The following is a 16,862-nucleotide window of genomic DNA, read 5'->3' on the forward strand; positions in this document are numbered from 1 at the left end:
ATTTTCATGTATTGGTCTATGTTAATAATTTTTTTTTTCATTTGTAATTCGAATTACTTAATTTGTAATTCGATTTTTTCCATTTGTAATTCGAATTTTTCTATTCGTAAATCGAAGTTTTTGATTTGTAATTCCGAATGAAAAAAATTAATTTACAAATGGAAAAATTTAGAATTACAAATGATAATAAATCGAATAAATGAAATAAATCCAATTTCAAATGAAATTCTCAAATTACAAATTAAATAATTCGAAATTCAATTGGAATTCTCAAATTACATGTGAAATGTTTCGAATTTCAACTGTAATTATTCGAATTACATCTGAAAATGGTATATTTCTTTAAAAATTTGAAACAATTTTCATGTATTGGTCTACGTTAATATTTTTTTTCATTTGTAATTCGATTTATTTAATTTGTAATTCGAACTTTTCCATTTGTAATTCGAATTTTACTATTTGTAAATCGATGTGTTTGATTTGTAATTCCAAATACAAATGGAAAAATTCAAATTACAAATGAACAAATACAAATTATAAATGAAATAATTCGAATTTCAAATGTAATTCTCAAATTACAAATTAAATAATTCGAAATTCAATCGGAATTCTCAAATTAAATGTGAAATGTTTCGAATTTCAACTGAAATTATTCGAATTACATGTGAAAATGGTGTATTTCTTTATAAATTTGAAACAATTTTCATGCATTTGGACTACCTTAATACATTTATTTTTTATTTTACATTTTCGAAAACACTGTGCCATATGTAACGATTAACGAAAATAACTTGTTTATTTCCAAAGTAAATACATCCATATGTCATTTGTTATGTCCGTATGCCGCGCTGTATGTTTTCGAGTGTTAAACAAAAAATAAGGTCATTAACAACAATATTGAGGAAATTCAAATAGAAAAGAAAAACAACTCGAGAGTGGTAGGCAGGTACCGGATATAATCGGGATAACTAACAAACGTGAAAAAGGAGTGTTTTTATCTGGCTGGCTTTTCGCGAACCATTTCACCCACATTGTGGATGGCTGATAAACACAAACGGAAGTATGTAGGTAAAATGGCATTTTGCCGTTTTATTATCACAACAAACAACGTTTTGAAAAGATAAACAAGGGCTTGTCTTAGGTCAGGTAATTGATTAGCATTCGGCGACGACGACGATAAGAAATTAAATCATATCGGTGGCATCAATTAATTAAAAAATAAAACAATAAAAAATGGCACATGTATACCACACAATACTTGAAAATGCCCCATATTCGAAAACGAATAACTGTTTTCTATGCTTTTCCACTTACCTCTAGACGTTCAGTGGCCTTACGTAAGCGCTCGTAATCGACTTGTCCATGGACCTTCAACAACTCCATCATAAAATCGGTCTCCTGCACAGAATTGTGCACCAGTTCCAATTGCCGTTCGTAACGCATCCACAGAGCCAAGCGATTACGCAATATTGTCATAATATTGGTACATTTGCTCTCAAGGAATGCGTGATCGTCCTGTAATTGTGAGATATCACGTTCCAATTTAACCGGTGACACCGACATTTTCAAACGCATTGGCAGCGTGTGCAACATTTGCCGTATACGCATAATCTCCTGCCAGGCGCCAATTAAATCATCGCCAACCGATTGGCAATCGACAACGGCCTTTTCGATGGCATCGCTTCCCAACTTTTCGGCACTTTCACATTCATCAAGAATGACCGAGAGTTTTGCATGGTGTTTACGTAGATTGGATATGCCCTCTTGAATGGCCTGCAGCTGTTGTTTGAGTACGGCGGCTCCTTCAAGTTCCTCGGCAATTTGTGTGGTGATCTTGTGTGAGAGGGCAAAAAGTTCACCCACTTTCTCAGGTTCAATTGCAGGTTCCTGCAAACCAATTCTGCCCAATTCATTGCCTATGAAGCCGACACGTGTGCGCAGCACCTGCAACCTTTCAATGTACAGGCTAAGCTCTTCGTCATTTTTAATGACACCCTTCATGCTGGTCATGGTCAAATAGATTTCTTGCAACTCGCGCTCAACCAATTTCAGTTTATCTTCGGGAGCTACATCTTCCGAGGACAGAGATTGTACAATTTGATTTTGTATACGTTCAATGTCCTGGGCAAGGATATTACATCTATCCTCCAATTGGGCATGGAATTGCCGTTGCAGCATTTCATCGGCCAGAGGTATAACTTGCAGTGACTTCTCAAAACTATTGCCAGCCTCAGTGCGTATGTTGTTGTGCATCTCAAATTGAGCCTTGATTTCCCAGAATTGCCTCATATGTTCGATCGGTTGCTCCAATGGATATTCTGGAATTTGAATTTTCTTCAACTCCTTTTCACTATCACGCACAAATGTCTCCATCTTATCGGTTTGATTGACATATTGTGTCCAGATATCCTTGAACACCAGCAAGCGATGCAAATAAACCGACACCTCCTCACGCAATTTGAGCAGGACTATCAAAGCCTCATTGGTTTCCTCCACCAAATTGGGAGCTTGTATTAATTCTTGCAATTTATTGGCAATATTTGAAATGTGGGTCATCTTGACGTAGTGATGAGAGATATCCTGGCTCAATGATTGGTAGAGGGTAGTGTATTGGTCATAGTCTGCGGATGTAACAGCCGATAAATCGGGAACTCTTTGCTGAGCCACTTGTAACCATTGTAGTTCATCCTTCATGCCCTTCTCTAAGACGGTCCACTTCGATGCCGCTTGTACCAATTTAGATGATCTTTCCGAAGCCTTTTCCAACAGAACTGTTGCTCTATTGTAAAGCTCTTTGTGTAGTTCGGAATGCTTTTCTCTGGTCTCACTGTCAATATTCTCTTCAAGGGATTCAAGCATGGCACGACAGTGGCTGAGGTTGACAAAGAATTTACGATGTTTCTGGACCTCATTATTCAACTGTTCCAAACTGCTGGTCACAATGGGACCTTCGACCAATTTGTCGGCCAAGACGGTAATGTTGGTGAACTCTTTCAAGGTCTGCTCATATTCATCGGCTAAGGCTTGTAACTGTAAGAGGCGATCTCTTTCGGCAATAATATTATTGTTTATGTTGCGACAAGCCTCATGGGCAGTGTAGATATCTTGTGGAACCTTTTTGCCAGGGAAATCTCTCTGGAAAGCTCGAGCATTCAACATAAGCTGAGCAATTTGACTGAGAGTGGAATTATTTTGTGATTCCAATTCGTCCAGGGCTGACAGTTTTTGTTTTAGGGTTCCATCTTGGTTGACAATGGTCTCATAGCGTTCCTGCAAATCTTCCAGCAGACCTGAAATGCGATGTACCAATACCACAAAGTTGTTCCACTTCTCAAGATCCTTGATATCTTGATCCTGGTTATCGTGTGTCTTTTCTTGGACAGCACTAACGTGCATTTTTAGGGCATCAACACACTGCTGAACTTCGGGTTGTTTTAGGGTATCCGATTTGCCAAGTTGACTTTCCAAATGATTTACACTCTGGCCAATGATGTTCAACTCGTCATTGAGTTCGTTGTAGTTCTTGACCTTCTCCTCGGATGGGCCGTCATTGGTTTGTTGGCGAATCAAATATACCCGATATTCAATTGTCTCCAACCAGGTGGAAATCTTTTCAATTACAGTTATAACGGTTGTTTGTATAACCTTTTCATTGCCATCGTGTAAAGCCTTCTCCAAGTCAGTCAAGCTCTCGTTAACTTCTTGAACTCTCTGTTCCAAGGGAACTTCCTTGATTTGTTGTGAGAGTGTGGCTAAATGTAGAACATTGCTTAATGGGGTCTGGTGGGACTCAGCCTCTTTGAGGTGTTTCATGCGACCTCCAATCGACTGTTTTGCTTCCTTCCAGGGATCTTGACGCTCAATAATAATTGTCTGTTGACCTGGATAATGCAAAAGGCTTTCGGACATAATCAGAGCTTGTGAAGCATCCTTAGCTGCGGGCTGTTCTTTGGGAATATTTGCTGCAGCATTAATCCAAATACTTTCCTCGTGGCGAATGCTGTCGTCCTCGTTATCTGGTCCAGGAGTTATGGGCACAGCAATTTCTTCCATTGGGGAGGTGACTTCTTCAATGGTCACAGTTGATGTTGGTCTGGAACGTGGCTTGGATGTTTGTTGGCCTGTCATGCTGACCTTATTCTGTTCGCTTACATGGGCTGGCAAATCGGGGAACTGTTCAATGACTGTAGTTTTGGTGATTTGCAATTGAACTGTTTGTGGCTTCTTCGCATCGCCAGGTTGGACAGTAATCTTAGGTTCCATACCATGAGAATCATCGATTTCTACATGAACATTAACCTCGGGAATGTCTTCGCTTACATCTTCTTCCTCCACCTTTTGTGATTTCTTATCTTTCTTGGGCAATTCAATAGTTTCGGTGTGTTCATAAACCACAGGCTGAGCCTCAGATGTATCTGAATCTGCTGGTATTGTAACTGTTGTCTGTATTTCCAAGTTATAAGGTTCGCTGGAAGAGAGTGATGAATCTTCTGAGGGGGGAGCAATTTCAACGATCTTCGAAGGTTCTTCACGAGGTGATGTTTGGCTATCGGTTGTGGATGTTAAGATGAGCTCCAATGTCGATGTTTGTTGTTCTTTCTGTTCAACAGGAAGCTTTTCGATTTCTTGAGGTTCTGGTGTCAATGTCTGAACATATGTCTCATGCACTGGCTTTTCCTCGGTAAGAGTAAACTGTTCGGAGGTTTCAATCTTAGGTTCAGGCAATTCAATAGCGACATCATCAATTAACTCTCTAACCAGTGGGTTAATTACATCAGCCGTAGATACCTGAGGTTCGCGTGGAGAATCTCTAGGTGTTGTTTGCAATTCCTTTTCAAGAGTGGAAATAACAACAGTTTGACTGAAGGTGTGGCTAGTTTCAGGTTTCTCTGTTTCTTCAGTTTGAATTTCTTCCGAAGCTGTTTCAACTGGAGTAGGAGCTTCCTTCTGTGCGGTCTCTTCCAAAGGTTGTTCTAGTTTTTCTGTTTGAACTTCGGTTTCGTTGACATCGATGATAATAGTTTGAGATTCCATTTCCTTGTTATCGGGTACAATTTCCAAGCTGGTTTGTTGGCTCATCTCTTCGACAGCAGGACGTGGTGATGTCTGAATTTCCTTAACATCTTTTTCGATTTCAATCTTTTCTTCTACAATCTTGGGTTCCTCACGAGGAGTGGTCTGTTGTTGCTCGTCTTGAACATAGGTCAATTCAACAACATCCACGGGTACGACTATTTCTTTTATAGGCTCACGTGGTGAATCGGATTCAGGAGTAATAACAGCTTCTTCTACAACACGCACCGTTGTCTCAACAGATATACTGGAAGCTTCACTTTCTGGACTTAGTTCTTGTACGGTCTCTTGGTAAACTTTACCCTCAGACTCCAAACTTTCAGAAGGCAAACTTGCATCATATTCCAGCGAAGAGAGTGGTACATGACTGTCATCATCAGCAGGGGCCTTGATGGGTTGCTTTTTCTTGCTGAGCTTTTTCTTTTTACCGCTATCATCTTCACTGTCTTCGTCGATTGTTGTGGTTTCGGGCTCATAACCAATTTCAGAAACTGTTGATACTTCCTCAGGTTCTGGTACAATTGGCTCTTCAGCTGCGATTTCGGCAACTGGAGATTCTTCAACTTCTTCTTTTGGCTCTTCTATTTGTTGCGTCGGTTTCGGCTTCTTCTTTTTCTTTTTACTTCGTTTGGTGTCATCCTCATCGTCATCGGAGGCAATTGGAACCTTACCGGTTTCAATGATGGTCATGGTTACCTTAGGTTGACCAGTAGCCGTTGGACGTGAATCTTCAGACTCGGCCATTACAACCTTTAGAACACTCGAACCGTTACGTTCAATGGAAGGTGCTGTCATGGTGATGGGCGAAGCAGTGGCTTCTCCGGTGATAAACAATTGTGTTGTAGATTTGATATCTAATTTTGGTTTTTCTTCACTTGGTTTCACCATGAATGGATCTTCGGTGGATACTTCGGTTTCTAAACTGCTTTCAGGGAGCGCCTCATCTGGTGGCTGATCTCCACGTGTAATAATGTGGGAAATTTCTTCAGCTTCAGCAATGGGTTTCTGCATGCCTGGCAATGTAGTTTCCACAGTAGTTTTCACAATGGTAATGGTTGCCTTACCGGGTGAAGTTTCGACGTGTTGGGGTTCAGATGATTCTGGGAGAACTTCAGATACTTCAACTTCGCTAGCTGGCATTGGTTGCTGTTCTAAGATTTCCTTTTGTGTCTCAGTTTGTTCTTCTGAAGCAACTTCTGTCGGTTTAATAGCAGCAAGTGGAGTAGCTTCTTGTTTTTCGGTCTGGAGCAATTGTTCTGGGAGATCTTCCAATTCTTTAATTTCACTAACCATTGGCTGTTGCCTTTCACTTTCAAGGAATTGTGCTAACGCATCCTTTGGTGTCTCAGATGGTACATCAGACGAATCTTCTGGAACAACCTCGACGGGTTTAATGTCAGCAAGTGGAGTATGTTCTTGTCGTTCACTTTGGAGGAATTGGTCCAAGACTTCCTTGGGGGTTTCAGTTGCCAATTGTTCGAATGAAATTGGCAGAGTTGTAGTTTCTTTCTTATCTTCCACAACAGTAACTGTGGTGGTTGTTACAGTAGTTGTGGTTTCTGGTTCAATAACCTTTGTTTCCTTTTCTTCGACTGAAACAACGGGAGTGGTAGTTTGTTCGGGCTCCACAGCCTCAATTGGATGAGTTTCTTTCTTCTCTTCAACAACAGTAACTAGAGTAGCTGTAGTTTCCGGTTCAATGGGCTGTGTTTCCTTTTCTTCTTCTAGCACAGCTGAAGTGGTAGTTTGTTCGGGCTCCACAACCTCAATTGGATGACTGTCAATCTTCTCCTCAGTTGTGGTGACAGAAGTCGTTTCTGCGGTTTGTTGAACTGGGATCTCTTCATGCTCAATAGTCTTTTCAAATTCATATTTTTCCAATGAAACTGGATAACCAGTTTCTTCACTCACAGGCCAAATGGGTTCAGCGCTGGAGTTTGATGTAGTTTCCGAGACAATTGGCACAGCTGGTGTTTCAGTGTGTTGAGAGAATTCAATATCTGTGGGCTGTAGGTGATGTTTTACCGGCCATATATCGTGGATATCTTCCACAATAGGTTCCTCCTCCTCTTTCTGTTGCTGCTGTTCAACTAGTTGGACTGAAACATTGGAACTGATTGTTGATGGTTCGACTTCTTTTCGATCTGGCTGTTCAACTACGGTGGTTTCGACAACTTTCTCAATTTCTACTTTAGGTGCAGGCAAGTCAACAATTTCTACTGGTGCTTCATGGATAGGACTTTCTGAAGTTTCTGTTGTTGTTGTTTCTGTAGTTTCAGCTATGGGCTGTTGTAGTTGTGTTTCGTGTTTTGTGGTTGGAGTCTTTTGAGTGGTTGTGGTGGTAATAGTAGTGGAATCAATATCAAATACCTGTTGTGCAGCTGGCTGAGGTCCTGCATCTGTCATATCGGTGGAAATTTCCTGTATAACAACTCCAGGTTCTTGGGTCAAGCGGATGAACTCCTCTTCGCTAACCACTTTGCCGTTCACAGTGCGTATAATGTTGACATTGACCTCTGGTGGAATTTCCTCTTCGGTAACCTCAATTTCTTCAGGTTCTTCAACCACTTCCTCGGTAACATGTTCCACGCCATCAATGATGACAATCCGTTTGATGATCTTGCGTGTTTTACGAACAATTTTCCTTGTTACTTGCTGGACAATGGCTTGAATGGTGCTTTGATTTACACCTTCTCCTGTAGCAAGTTGGATTTGTTGTGGTTCACCACCTTCACGAACTTCTTCGTATTTAACAACTTCAGGTGGTGTTTCGAACTCCTTAATAACCACAGCATCAGGATTGGAGCCATCAACCAAAGTACCACGGGTTTGTTGGGTAACAACAGTACTATAACCCTGTTTGTCATCTCCGGTGGTATCGATCGTTTGGATATTTTCCAAATTAATTTGATCTGTAGACTGGACTTGAATATTGCCTTCAGCATCGGTAACAGTGGCAATGGTACTAACCTGTTGTTGTTGTACAATTTCTTGACGACTACGGGTAACCTTTTTGAGAACAATGTGTTTGGTACCATCGGGACCAACCACTACTTCAGTGGTAGTTTCATCTGGCTCCACAAATGTGGTTTCGAATGTCGATGGCACATTTTTCAATACCAACTCAGTGGATCTCTCAATATCGCCCTGAGGCTTTTGATGGTAACGAGCTTCAATTTCAACATTTTCTTGTTGCTCGGGAATCTCGACATTCGGCACAGTATCGATTTTAATAGTTTCCTGGCCAAATTGTGTAATTTGAGTTATGGTAATGTTTTCAGTGGGTTTCACTTCCTTTTGTGTTTGCATGGCCATTTCGACAGTTTCCACATCTTTAGGTAATTCCACTAGGGGCAAACTAGTTTGAGCCTCCACAGTGGCACTTTCCTTTACAATCTCTTGAGGTTTCTCCAAACTGGCTGATGTTTGGGTTTCAACAGTATAGACAGCGGGTACTACTTCTTCTTCTTCTGGCATGGGGCTGGAGCCAACTGTGCTATCATTGGAGGCAAGAGATTCATCAACAGCTTTGCTGACAGGCGGTTGTATGGCCTGATCTTCGAGAATTCTCTTGCGGCGTTCTTCCTCTTCTTTGGTTCTTCTCAATTCCACAATTCTATTTTCAATTGTGAAGATGCGTTTAGTGGCCACCGAAATCTGTTCTCTCAATATGGTAATGACATATTGCAATTGTTCAATAAGACTATTGGCCATTGGGGCAACATCTTCATGAGCCAAAAGAGGTTTTGTTTTTTCCGTCAAGTCTTCCAATGATTGTTGCCTTTCTTTCAAGGTACGCAATAGATTTTGACTCCTTTCAACGTGTAATTTCAGAGTAGGTTCGTCCGTTGGACTGTCTGGCGTCAATTCCAAATCTTTTAGTTCTTGGGTAACTTCACGGATCCACTGTTCAATGGTGGTCAAATGTTGTTGGTATTCTTCAAGTTCTTGGGTGCGTTTCTTTTGACCATGTACAGCGCTCTATGGGAAAAATTTTAGAGGTTATTTATAAGGGTGGATTCAATTATTGGTTACTGAATTAAAAAAAATTAAGACTATAAAACTTTTGTATTTGAAAGAATGAGTGGTTTGAATGTTTTTTTGTTGCTTTTTCTTACCGCTATCATGGTAATGCCTTGTTGTGTGCGTCTCAATAGAAGATCAATGCGATCGGTTATATCGTTCAATAGCCGTTCTGTGGCAGGATCTGTGGGTAGGGTTTGACTGACTGCCTTCAATCTTTGGGCTTCTTGTTCTTGATATTCAAGATTTTCCTGAATTATCTGTAGAAATTTCAAAAATAAATGAGTTTTCTTTTTTTTTAAATATGGAAAAGAAAATTTAAAATAGGTTCTATTTGAACTACATTAAGAGTAGGGTAAAGAGATAGATAGAATGGTCTTCAAAAGTCAAACCTAAGGGAAAATTTAATACTCCCAAATGGCTCAGTATGAAATGAAGATAAATGTGCAACGACATGATGTTGTTAATATAAAGTTGAAATTAAAACGAAACATATTTGTTTAATAACAAAAAATGAGTTAACAACTTTCTTTTGTGTTTGTTTCAAAAAACACTTTTGTATTTTTTTAATTATGTTAATATTGAAAATTATAATCAAACAGTTTGTGGAACTTACCTTTAGACCCTGTAGCATACCATCCAAGCTATCCTGCGGTAAATATGCAATGGCGCCCTCTACTGTGCTTAGCGATTGAAGCAATTCATCAACTTCTTGATTTATAACATCCTGTTGTGGTGATGATGTTTTGGTTTTTTTTTTCATAGTCATTGTATTGTTTGTATGTATGTGTTTGGGTGTTGGTATTAACAAAACAAAAACAAATTGAAATGTTATAAAAATTGCCAAAAAGAAACAAGAATTAGTGATGTTTGCATATTTATAGACATTTCATATAAAACAATAAAAGAATTAGAAGAACATTTGGAGGAGAATGGAAAATTGTAAAACAAAAGCTTTTTTTCGAATTGGGTATGCAAGACAGAATAACGGTAAATATACAACAATAAAGATAGAAGCTATAAACAATATCTTATGGTTGGTTATAAAAAAATATATCGGCATATATGTATATAATAGTACACCTAAAGGTAGGTATATACATGGGTTTAGTTAGTTTCCCACACATGCTTAAATGGAATGGTATATAAAATAAGTTCTATATAAAAACTAGTTGGTAGAAATCATGCGTATATTTGCATTAATTATATATACATGTTATATTTATGTAACAGTTATTGTCTTCAATATTTGTTGTATTGATTTTGAGTTGAAGTATTTATTTTTGGGAGGAGAAATAAAGAATTAAGTTTTGATTAGCACCTAATTACTATACAAAAAGTTTGAAGCTAGTTTTGAAAATGCTCTTGAAACCAAATTACTTTTTTTACAAATTATCTAAGGACTCAATTGGAGGTTTTATAGAATGAAATGCCGTAGTAGGTTTTTATATAATAAATATCTTCCGTAGAAGGCTTCTATAGAATAGAAGGCCGCCGTAGAAGGCTTATACAGAATAAAAGTTACGAATCAGAAGAAGTCTTCCACTACATAGAAGGACTCCGTAGGAGGCTTCAACAGAGTAGAAGGTTTCCGTAGAAGGCTTCTATAGAACAGAAGGCCTCTGTTTCTAGAAGGCCTTTTTTTGGCTAAACGTGGGTTTGAATTGTAACATGGAATTTTAGTATTTAAAAAAACATTTATAGACTATGAAGAGTCGAAGAGTTCGCTAAACGAAAAAGAAGTTTTGAAATGCTTGGCATTTAAACTTTCTTTCCAAATGAATATGAAGGAATATATCATGGCACAATTACCCAGGTAGTGGTATCGTAAAATTTTGAATATGTGATATCAAAATTTTCTTGTTGTTGGGGAAATTACAACAAAAATAATTTTTTTATATATAGGGAATTGACATTTCATATTCGAACAGCTGTTGTGATACCACTACCTTGGTAATTGTGCCATATAATATATGGAATTGTTTTATAAAAATGATTTTGAAATTCAATTATTTTGAGAAACTCTTTCAATGTAGCATTATTTCGCATGAAGTGGAGCCGAGTGACAGTTTTCATACTACAAAAACGCTCTTTGAATTTATCAAGTGGGAGTGGTTGGTTGCATTTTATTTGTAATAATTAAAGGGGCTTCAAATTTGAATATACAGTCAAACTTCTCTATAACGAAGAATTTGGGGACCGCAAACCAGTCATTTTTAACCAATGATAATTAACTATGCATAGTAGTCAATGGAAATTTAACGTATTTTGAATCAGTTTTTATTATAAGAGCGTTGATAAAAGAGTTTTGCTTTTCCTTTTTAGTGTGAATTCCAATAAAAACACCATTCTTGAATGTGTTTTGTTTCACATTTATTGTGCAAATTAAAAAAAAAATCGTTATAGAGAAGTATTCGCTATAAAGAAGTTCGCTATAGAGAGGTTAAAATAGGCGAAAATGTGTGAGAAAAAGTCGTGTTTTAAATTTTTATTCGTTATAGAGAAAAATTCGTTATAGAGAAGTTCGTTATAGAGAAGTTCGACTGTGTTGCTCTTGCCATTTGAATTGAAATCGCATTTGAATACGATTTGAAACTCAAAAGCTTTAGCTTGAGATGTGGAACTCTTTCATATGAATACTATAAAAATTCAAATGAATAATATTAACATATTAAATGAATAATATCTATTCGAATTTTAAGGTCAGTATTTGAATATCCAAATGACTATGTCGTGTCTTAGTTTGTTTTCAATACTATGAGAAGCAGTGCGTATATGGAAAATCGGATATAAAAGTTTTATAGAAATAAATTCTTGGGAATAAGAATTGTATTTCATACTCCCAATGTCCCACTACACAATTTTTACATGTACATCGAAACATTTCACTTGTAATTTGAGAATTACAATTGAATTTCGAATTATTTAATTTTTAATTTGAGAATTACAATTAAAATTCGAATTGTTTAATTTATAATTTGAATTTTTATCCTTTGAAATTCGAATTTTTCCATTTGAAATTTGAATTTTTCAATATGTAATTTGGTTTTTTTTTATTTGAAATTCGAATTACTATATTTGTAATTTGTATTATGACATTTGAAATTCGAAACAAAAAAGTTTTTGGGGTGGCATTGATTTTATATTTGGTTTTTCGAATTACAAACGGAGTAATTCGAATATAAAACGTAATAATACGAATGTAATAATTCGATTTTCAAATGAAAAAAAAAAATTAAAATTACAAATGGAAAAATTCGAATTACAAATGAAATAATTCAAATAACAAATGAAAAAAATCAAATTATAAATGAAATAATTCGAATTTCAATTGGAATACTCAAATTACAAATGAAATAATTCGAAATTCAATTGGAATTCTCCAATTATAAGAGAAATGTTTCGAATTATAACTGAAATTCTTCGAATTGCATGTGAAAATGGTGTAGTGAGTGAATCAATATTTTGGAAATGAAGAGTTCGCTTCATTGTTTGCAGCTCCAATCGAGATTAATTACTTAGGACATTTTATTTTATATCATAATTTTCAAACTTGTTGATATTGATTATTGGACGCAAGGGTGAGAAAACTCACATTGATAATTTTTGTACAAATGTCTTTATTTAAATTGGGAACTATAAATATGTTCGTTCATTGTTATGATTTCAAGCTGAAAACATTAATCAATCGATTGAAAACTAATAAATACGAAAATTGTAACAATGGCTTTGGAACGTTTAACTCCAAAATATTGGTGCCACACATTTTAACATGTTTTATAATATTCGCACAATTCTCATATAAAAATAAAATTTACCTTATCTTTTGTGGAAAATATATAGCCTCCATCAAAGCATTTGTTTAAAGAGCATTTTCATTCTTCACTTTCACTTTTTTTAAACTTTGAAATAAATAAAATTCTTACATTTCACCATATACTATACTATATTTCACTATAATCACTGAAGTAGAAGCAGGAATAAACAAATATGTCGATATTTGTTTCAAAAACACTTACAGCCAGCCAATTTCTTTTTTTTCTTCCTTTCCTTTTTACCTTCAATTAAGGCAAAATATTTCTCTTAAAATAGTGTGTCTCCTCAAAAGAACTATGCAAACAAAATAAATTATAAAATGCAAAAAACTTAGATGGGAAGTTGTAAAATTCAGCTGCAAGACTGAAAATTAAAAATAACACTACACATGGTTTTATAGTTTTGGGAATGCACTTCAACGTTAGTTCAGTTAGTCGTCCTCAGCATCAACAGAAATCAAGTTGAAGAGAAATTTATGGTGGGGCTATTTTTAAATTTTTGCCACACCAAAATGCAATTGGATACAAAATGACAATTTCATTTTGTATCTTGGCGTTTTTGTAACTCAACACAAAAATGTAAAGTTTGGTTTTTTCATTCATTGAAATTTAGTTTGAATGGCTTTTTAGCTATTCTTTGCCATGCATTGCCTAGAGTTATTTATATGAGTTCAATAAACCAGATCATATTTTTTCAAAAGCGAAAAAAGAGAAGGAAAAATAAGGTGTACACAGTTTCATAATTGTTTCCTATGTAATCAAAAAAGTAAGGTTATGTGTAAAAACTGCAATTCGTAAAAAACAAATAAGCCACAAATAAGTAATTTTTTCGATTTTGAAAGTAAGACACAATCTCTAAAGCAAATATTCTGTGAACTCATTGTTATAACGAGACATGTTTATTTACAGTCTGATTATGGATAAGGAAAGGATTCTTTGGAATCCAATGGGCAAGACATTTGTTCTTTTTTTGTCAACACGATAATCAATCAAGCGGAAAAACACGTAAACTTTTTCCATAAAAATTGTTTTATAAGATTACAAAAATACTGTCATCAAAAGGACTTGATTTTTAGCCGCAAATTGACAATAACGTTCCATGGGTCTTTTTTATAATTTTAAACAAAACAGTTTAATTAAATAATTTTGTTTCAGTTTCTTATTCGTTCTAGAAATGAACATTGCTGTGAAATATTAAATTAAACGAATATTAAAAACGAAAGAAAAACACCCAAACTTTCTATAAGAAGATTCGAATAAAAATTAGTTCGAATTACTACCCAACTTCTGTTTTTCGAAAAAATTTCTACAAAAGGACTTTGGTAATAATTCGAACGAATTTGAATTCGAATCGTCTTAGAGAAATAAGCCTTTAGTTTTCGAAACGTTATTTCCTACGTTTTTTTAATACAAATAACAAAGCTGAAACAAAGTAAACTCTTGGATTTAGTCTCTTAAATATTGCGTTTAAGCCCCCAAAATTCCAATTAGTTTTACGTTCATGCTGAAGCACGTGGCTGTCATTTTCGGCATTTTTTTTGTCAACGCGTAATGTATCTTCATTCTGTTTTCAGCTTTCAGGTATTGAAATAGTTTTCGAACTACAGAAAATATTTTGAATCGAAAGTGATTTGCCACACAGATTGGTTTTCACGATTATGACTTACGTGTTTTTTTCGCGCAGAAGGTTAATTCAAAAAATACGCAGAAAACGGCCTTGAAAGTATATAAAAAAAACAAAATACAATTAAACATGATTTACCTGTTTTTTTTTTACAATTTTTCAAATTTATAAAGGAAAAAATAGTAACAATTTTCACGATTACGACTTGCGTGTTCTTTCGCGCAGAAGGTTAAATCGAAAAATATACAGAAAACCGACTTGAAAATATATAAAAACGCTTTTAAACAAAATACAATTAAAAAACGATTTACCGGATTTTTTTAGCATTTTTTAAATTTAAAAAGGAAAAAGTGTTTTTTTTGCGCCGAAGGTTAAAAAACGATTTACCGGATTTTTTAGAATTTTTCAAATTTAAAAAGGAAAAAATTGTGAACATTTTCACGATTATGACATGCGTGTTTTTTTCGCGCCGAAGGTTAAATCGAAAAATATGCAGAAAATCGTCTTGAAAACATAAAAAAAAATTTTAAACGAATACAATTAAAAAACGATTTACCGTATTTTTTAGAATTTTTTGAATTTAAAAAGGAAAAAGTGTTTTTTCGCGCCGAAGGTCAAATCGAAAAATATGCAGAAAATCGTCTTGAAAATATATATATATTTTTAAACAAAATACAATTAAAAAACAATTTACCGGATTTTTTAGAATTTTTCAAATTTATAAAGGAAAAAATAGCGAAAATTTTCACGATTATGACTTGCGTGAATTTTATTCACGCCGAAGGTTAAATCGAAAAATAGGCAGGCAACCGCTTTGAAAATACAAAAAATGCGTGTTTGAAAATGCACTTATTTCCAAACTGCAAAAATTTTTTTTTTACTCGAATAAAAATACAACGACATTCTGAAACATGGAAAAGTTTTATAAAAACCCATGGTCATTATGAGTTCTTTGGAAATAAAGATTTCAAAACGTATCTTACTTTCAAAATCGAATTTAAATTACCTACATACATCTTTATGTAAGCTTACTACAATGTCAACCACTGATAATTAAAGTTTATGGGTAAAAGGCAAGAGGAATAAGTTGGTTCATCCTCTTTTTTCTACCTAAAACACCGAAATCCTTTATGAAATCTTGCAGCACCTTTCGAAGATAAAGTTATCAGTAACATAACCTCACATTTTTAACACAACCTCACATTTCTAACATAGCCTCTTTTCGTTACAAATATAACTGCCCTTTAAATAACTCTTTCTATTACCCTAGAAGTACCCTTCTAATGTGTTCTGGTATTTAGTTGAGGTGCAAAACTTATTGTTGTTGTTTGTGGTGAAGTGCTGAATGGTAACGTTAATTGGTTTGGTTGGTAAAAATAAATAATTTGGTAGGTGTTGTGTACTTTTGAAGTGTGTGTGTTCCTGGTTTTGGTTTCTAGATTACCAAACAAAATACTGTTACTGGACAAATGCTACTGGAATGGATTAATAAACATGCTGTTCTTTTTTTGGGTTATATATTATTTTTTTTTGTTTTATATTTTGTTAGTTATTTTTATTAAAAAATAGTTGTTTTTTATACACTACTAATTACTAAAACTAATTAAGGAAGTTGTTTTTGTTTAATTAAATTACTCATTGTCATTCCAAGAGGTTAATTTCGAGTTAATTTAAAAAAAATAATAAACGAAAAAAGTAAAATAAAATTAAAAATATTAACTTAAAGCAAAACATAACAAAAAAAGGCAAATATTAATAAAAAAATGACAAAAACAAAAACTAAAAATACACGTTAATGTAGGTAAAATTAGTGCAAATAAAAAAAAAAACATTATGATAAGGACAACAATAAGGACGACAAATAACACTTGACATGTTGTCTAATGGCATTTTAAAATAATCGTAATAATAATAAAATGTTAAGGAAAACAATTAAAGCTAGTTGCTTGCTTTATTTAATTTTCGAGAAAGGTAAATATTCGTATTTTTAAAAGAAAGTCAATGCAAAATGTCCTTGGAGAGATTTAGGACAAAACACAAAAAAACTTTTTTCCTTTCTCGAATACCACAAGCAAACACAATTTTGATCAAGAATCAAACGACTCTGTGTTAAAAATGTTTTGAAACAAAATTGTGCCAACTTGTGTTAAAAGTTTTTAGGTTAAAGAACGAAAAATAATTTTAATTGAAATCAAAACAAAATAGAACAAAATGTTACGAATTGTTCTCTATATATAAATGCAATGATTCAAGTGATATATTAATAAACACTTTCGTTTTGATTTAGCTTAGAAATTAATTATTATGTAATTTAGAGTTAAGGTTCA

At 34.8% G+C, this 16,862-nt stretch overlaps 1 protein-coding gene across 23 annotated transcripts in view; it reads right to left on the minus strand.

Annotated features, from left to right (window-relative positions):
• Msp300 (Muscle-specific protein 300 kDa) overlaps window positions 1-16,862 on the minus strand; it is a 278,320-nt gene that overhangs the window by 15,168 nt on the left and 246,290 nt on the right. For 20 of the 23 annotated variants that reach the window (XR_012409763.1, XR_012409762.1, XM_073964864.1 and 17 more), the window contains 3 exons: window positions 9,713-9,823; window positions 9,192-9,356; window positions 1,315-9,054 (listed from right to left, as the gene is read on the minus strand). Coding sequence is in view for 21 of the 23 variants with exons in the window: in XM_073964864.1 (XP_073820965.1) it covers window positions 1,315-9,054; window positions 9,192-9,356; window positions 9,713-9,823 (8,016 nt within the window). In the remaining 2 variants the exon portion in view is untranslated. The remainder of the gene's footprint in view (window positions 1-1,314; window positions 9,055-9,191; window positions 9,357-9,712; window positions 9,824-16,862) is intronic. The other 3 variants (XM_073964852.1, XM_073964863.1, XM_073964850.1) reach the window with 1 other exon arrangement.

The sequence above is a fragment of the Musca autumnalis genome, unplaced genomic scaffold (assembly GCF_047663935.1).
Source record: "Musca autumnalis isolate F117 unplaced genomic scaffold, ASM4766393v1 scaffold_2, whole genome shotgun sequence".
In the NCBI taxonomy this organism is placed as follows: domain Eukaryota; kingdom Metazoa; phylum Arthropoda; class Insecta; order Diptera; family Muscidae; genus Musca; species Musca autumnalis.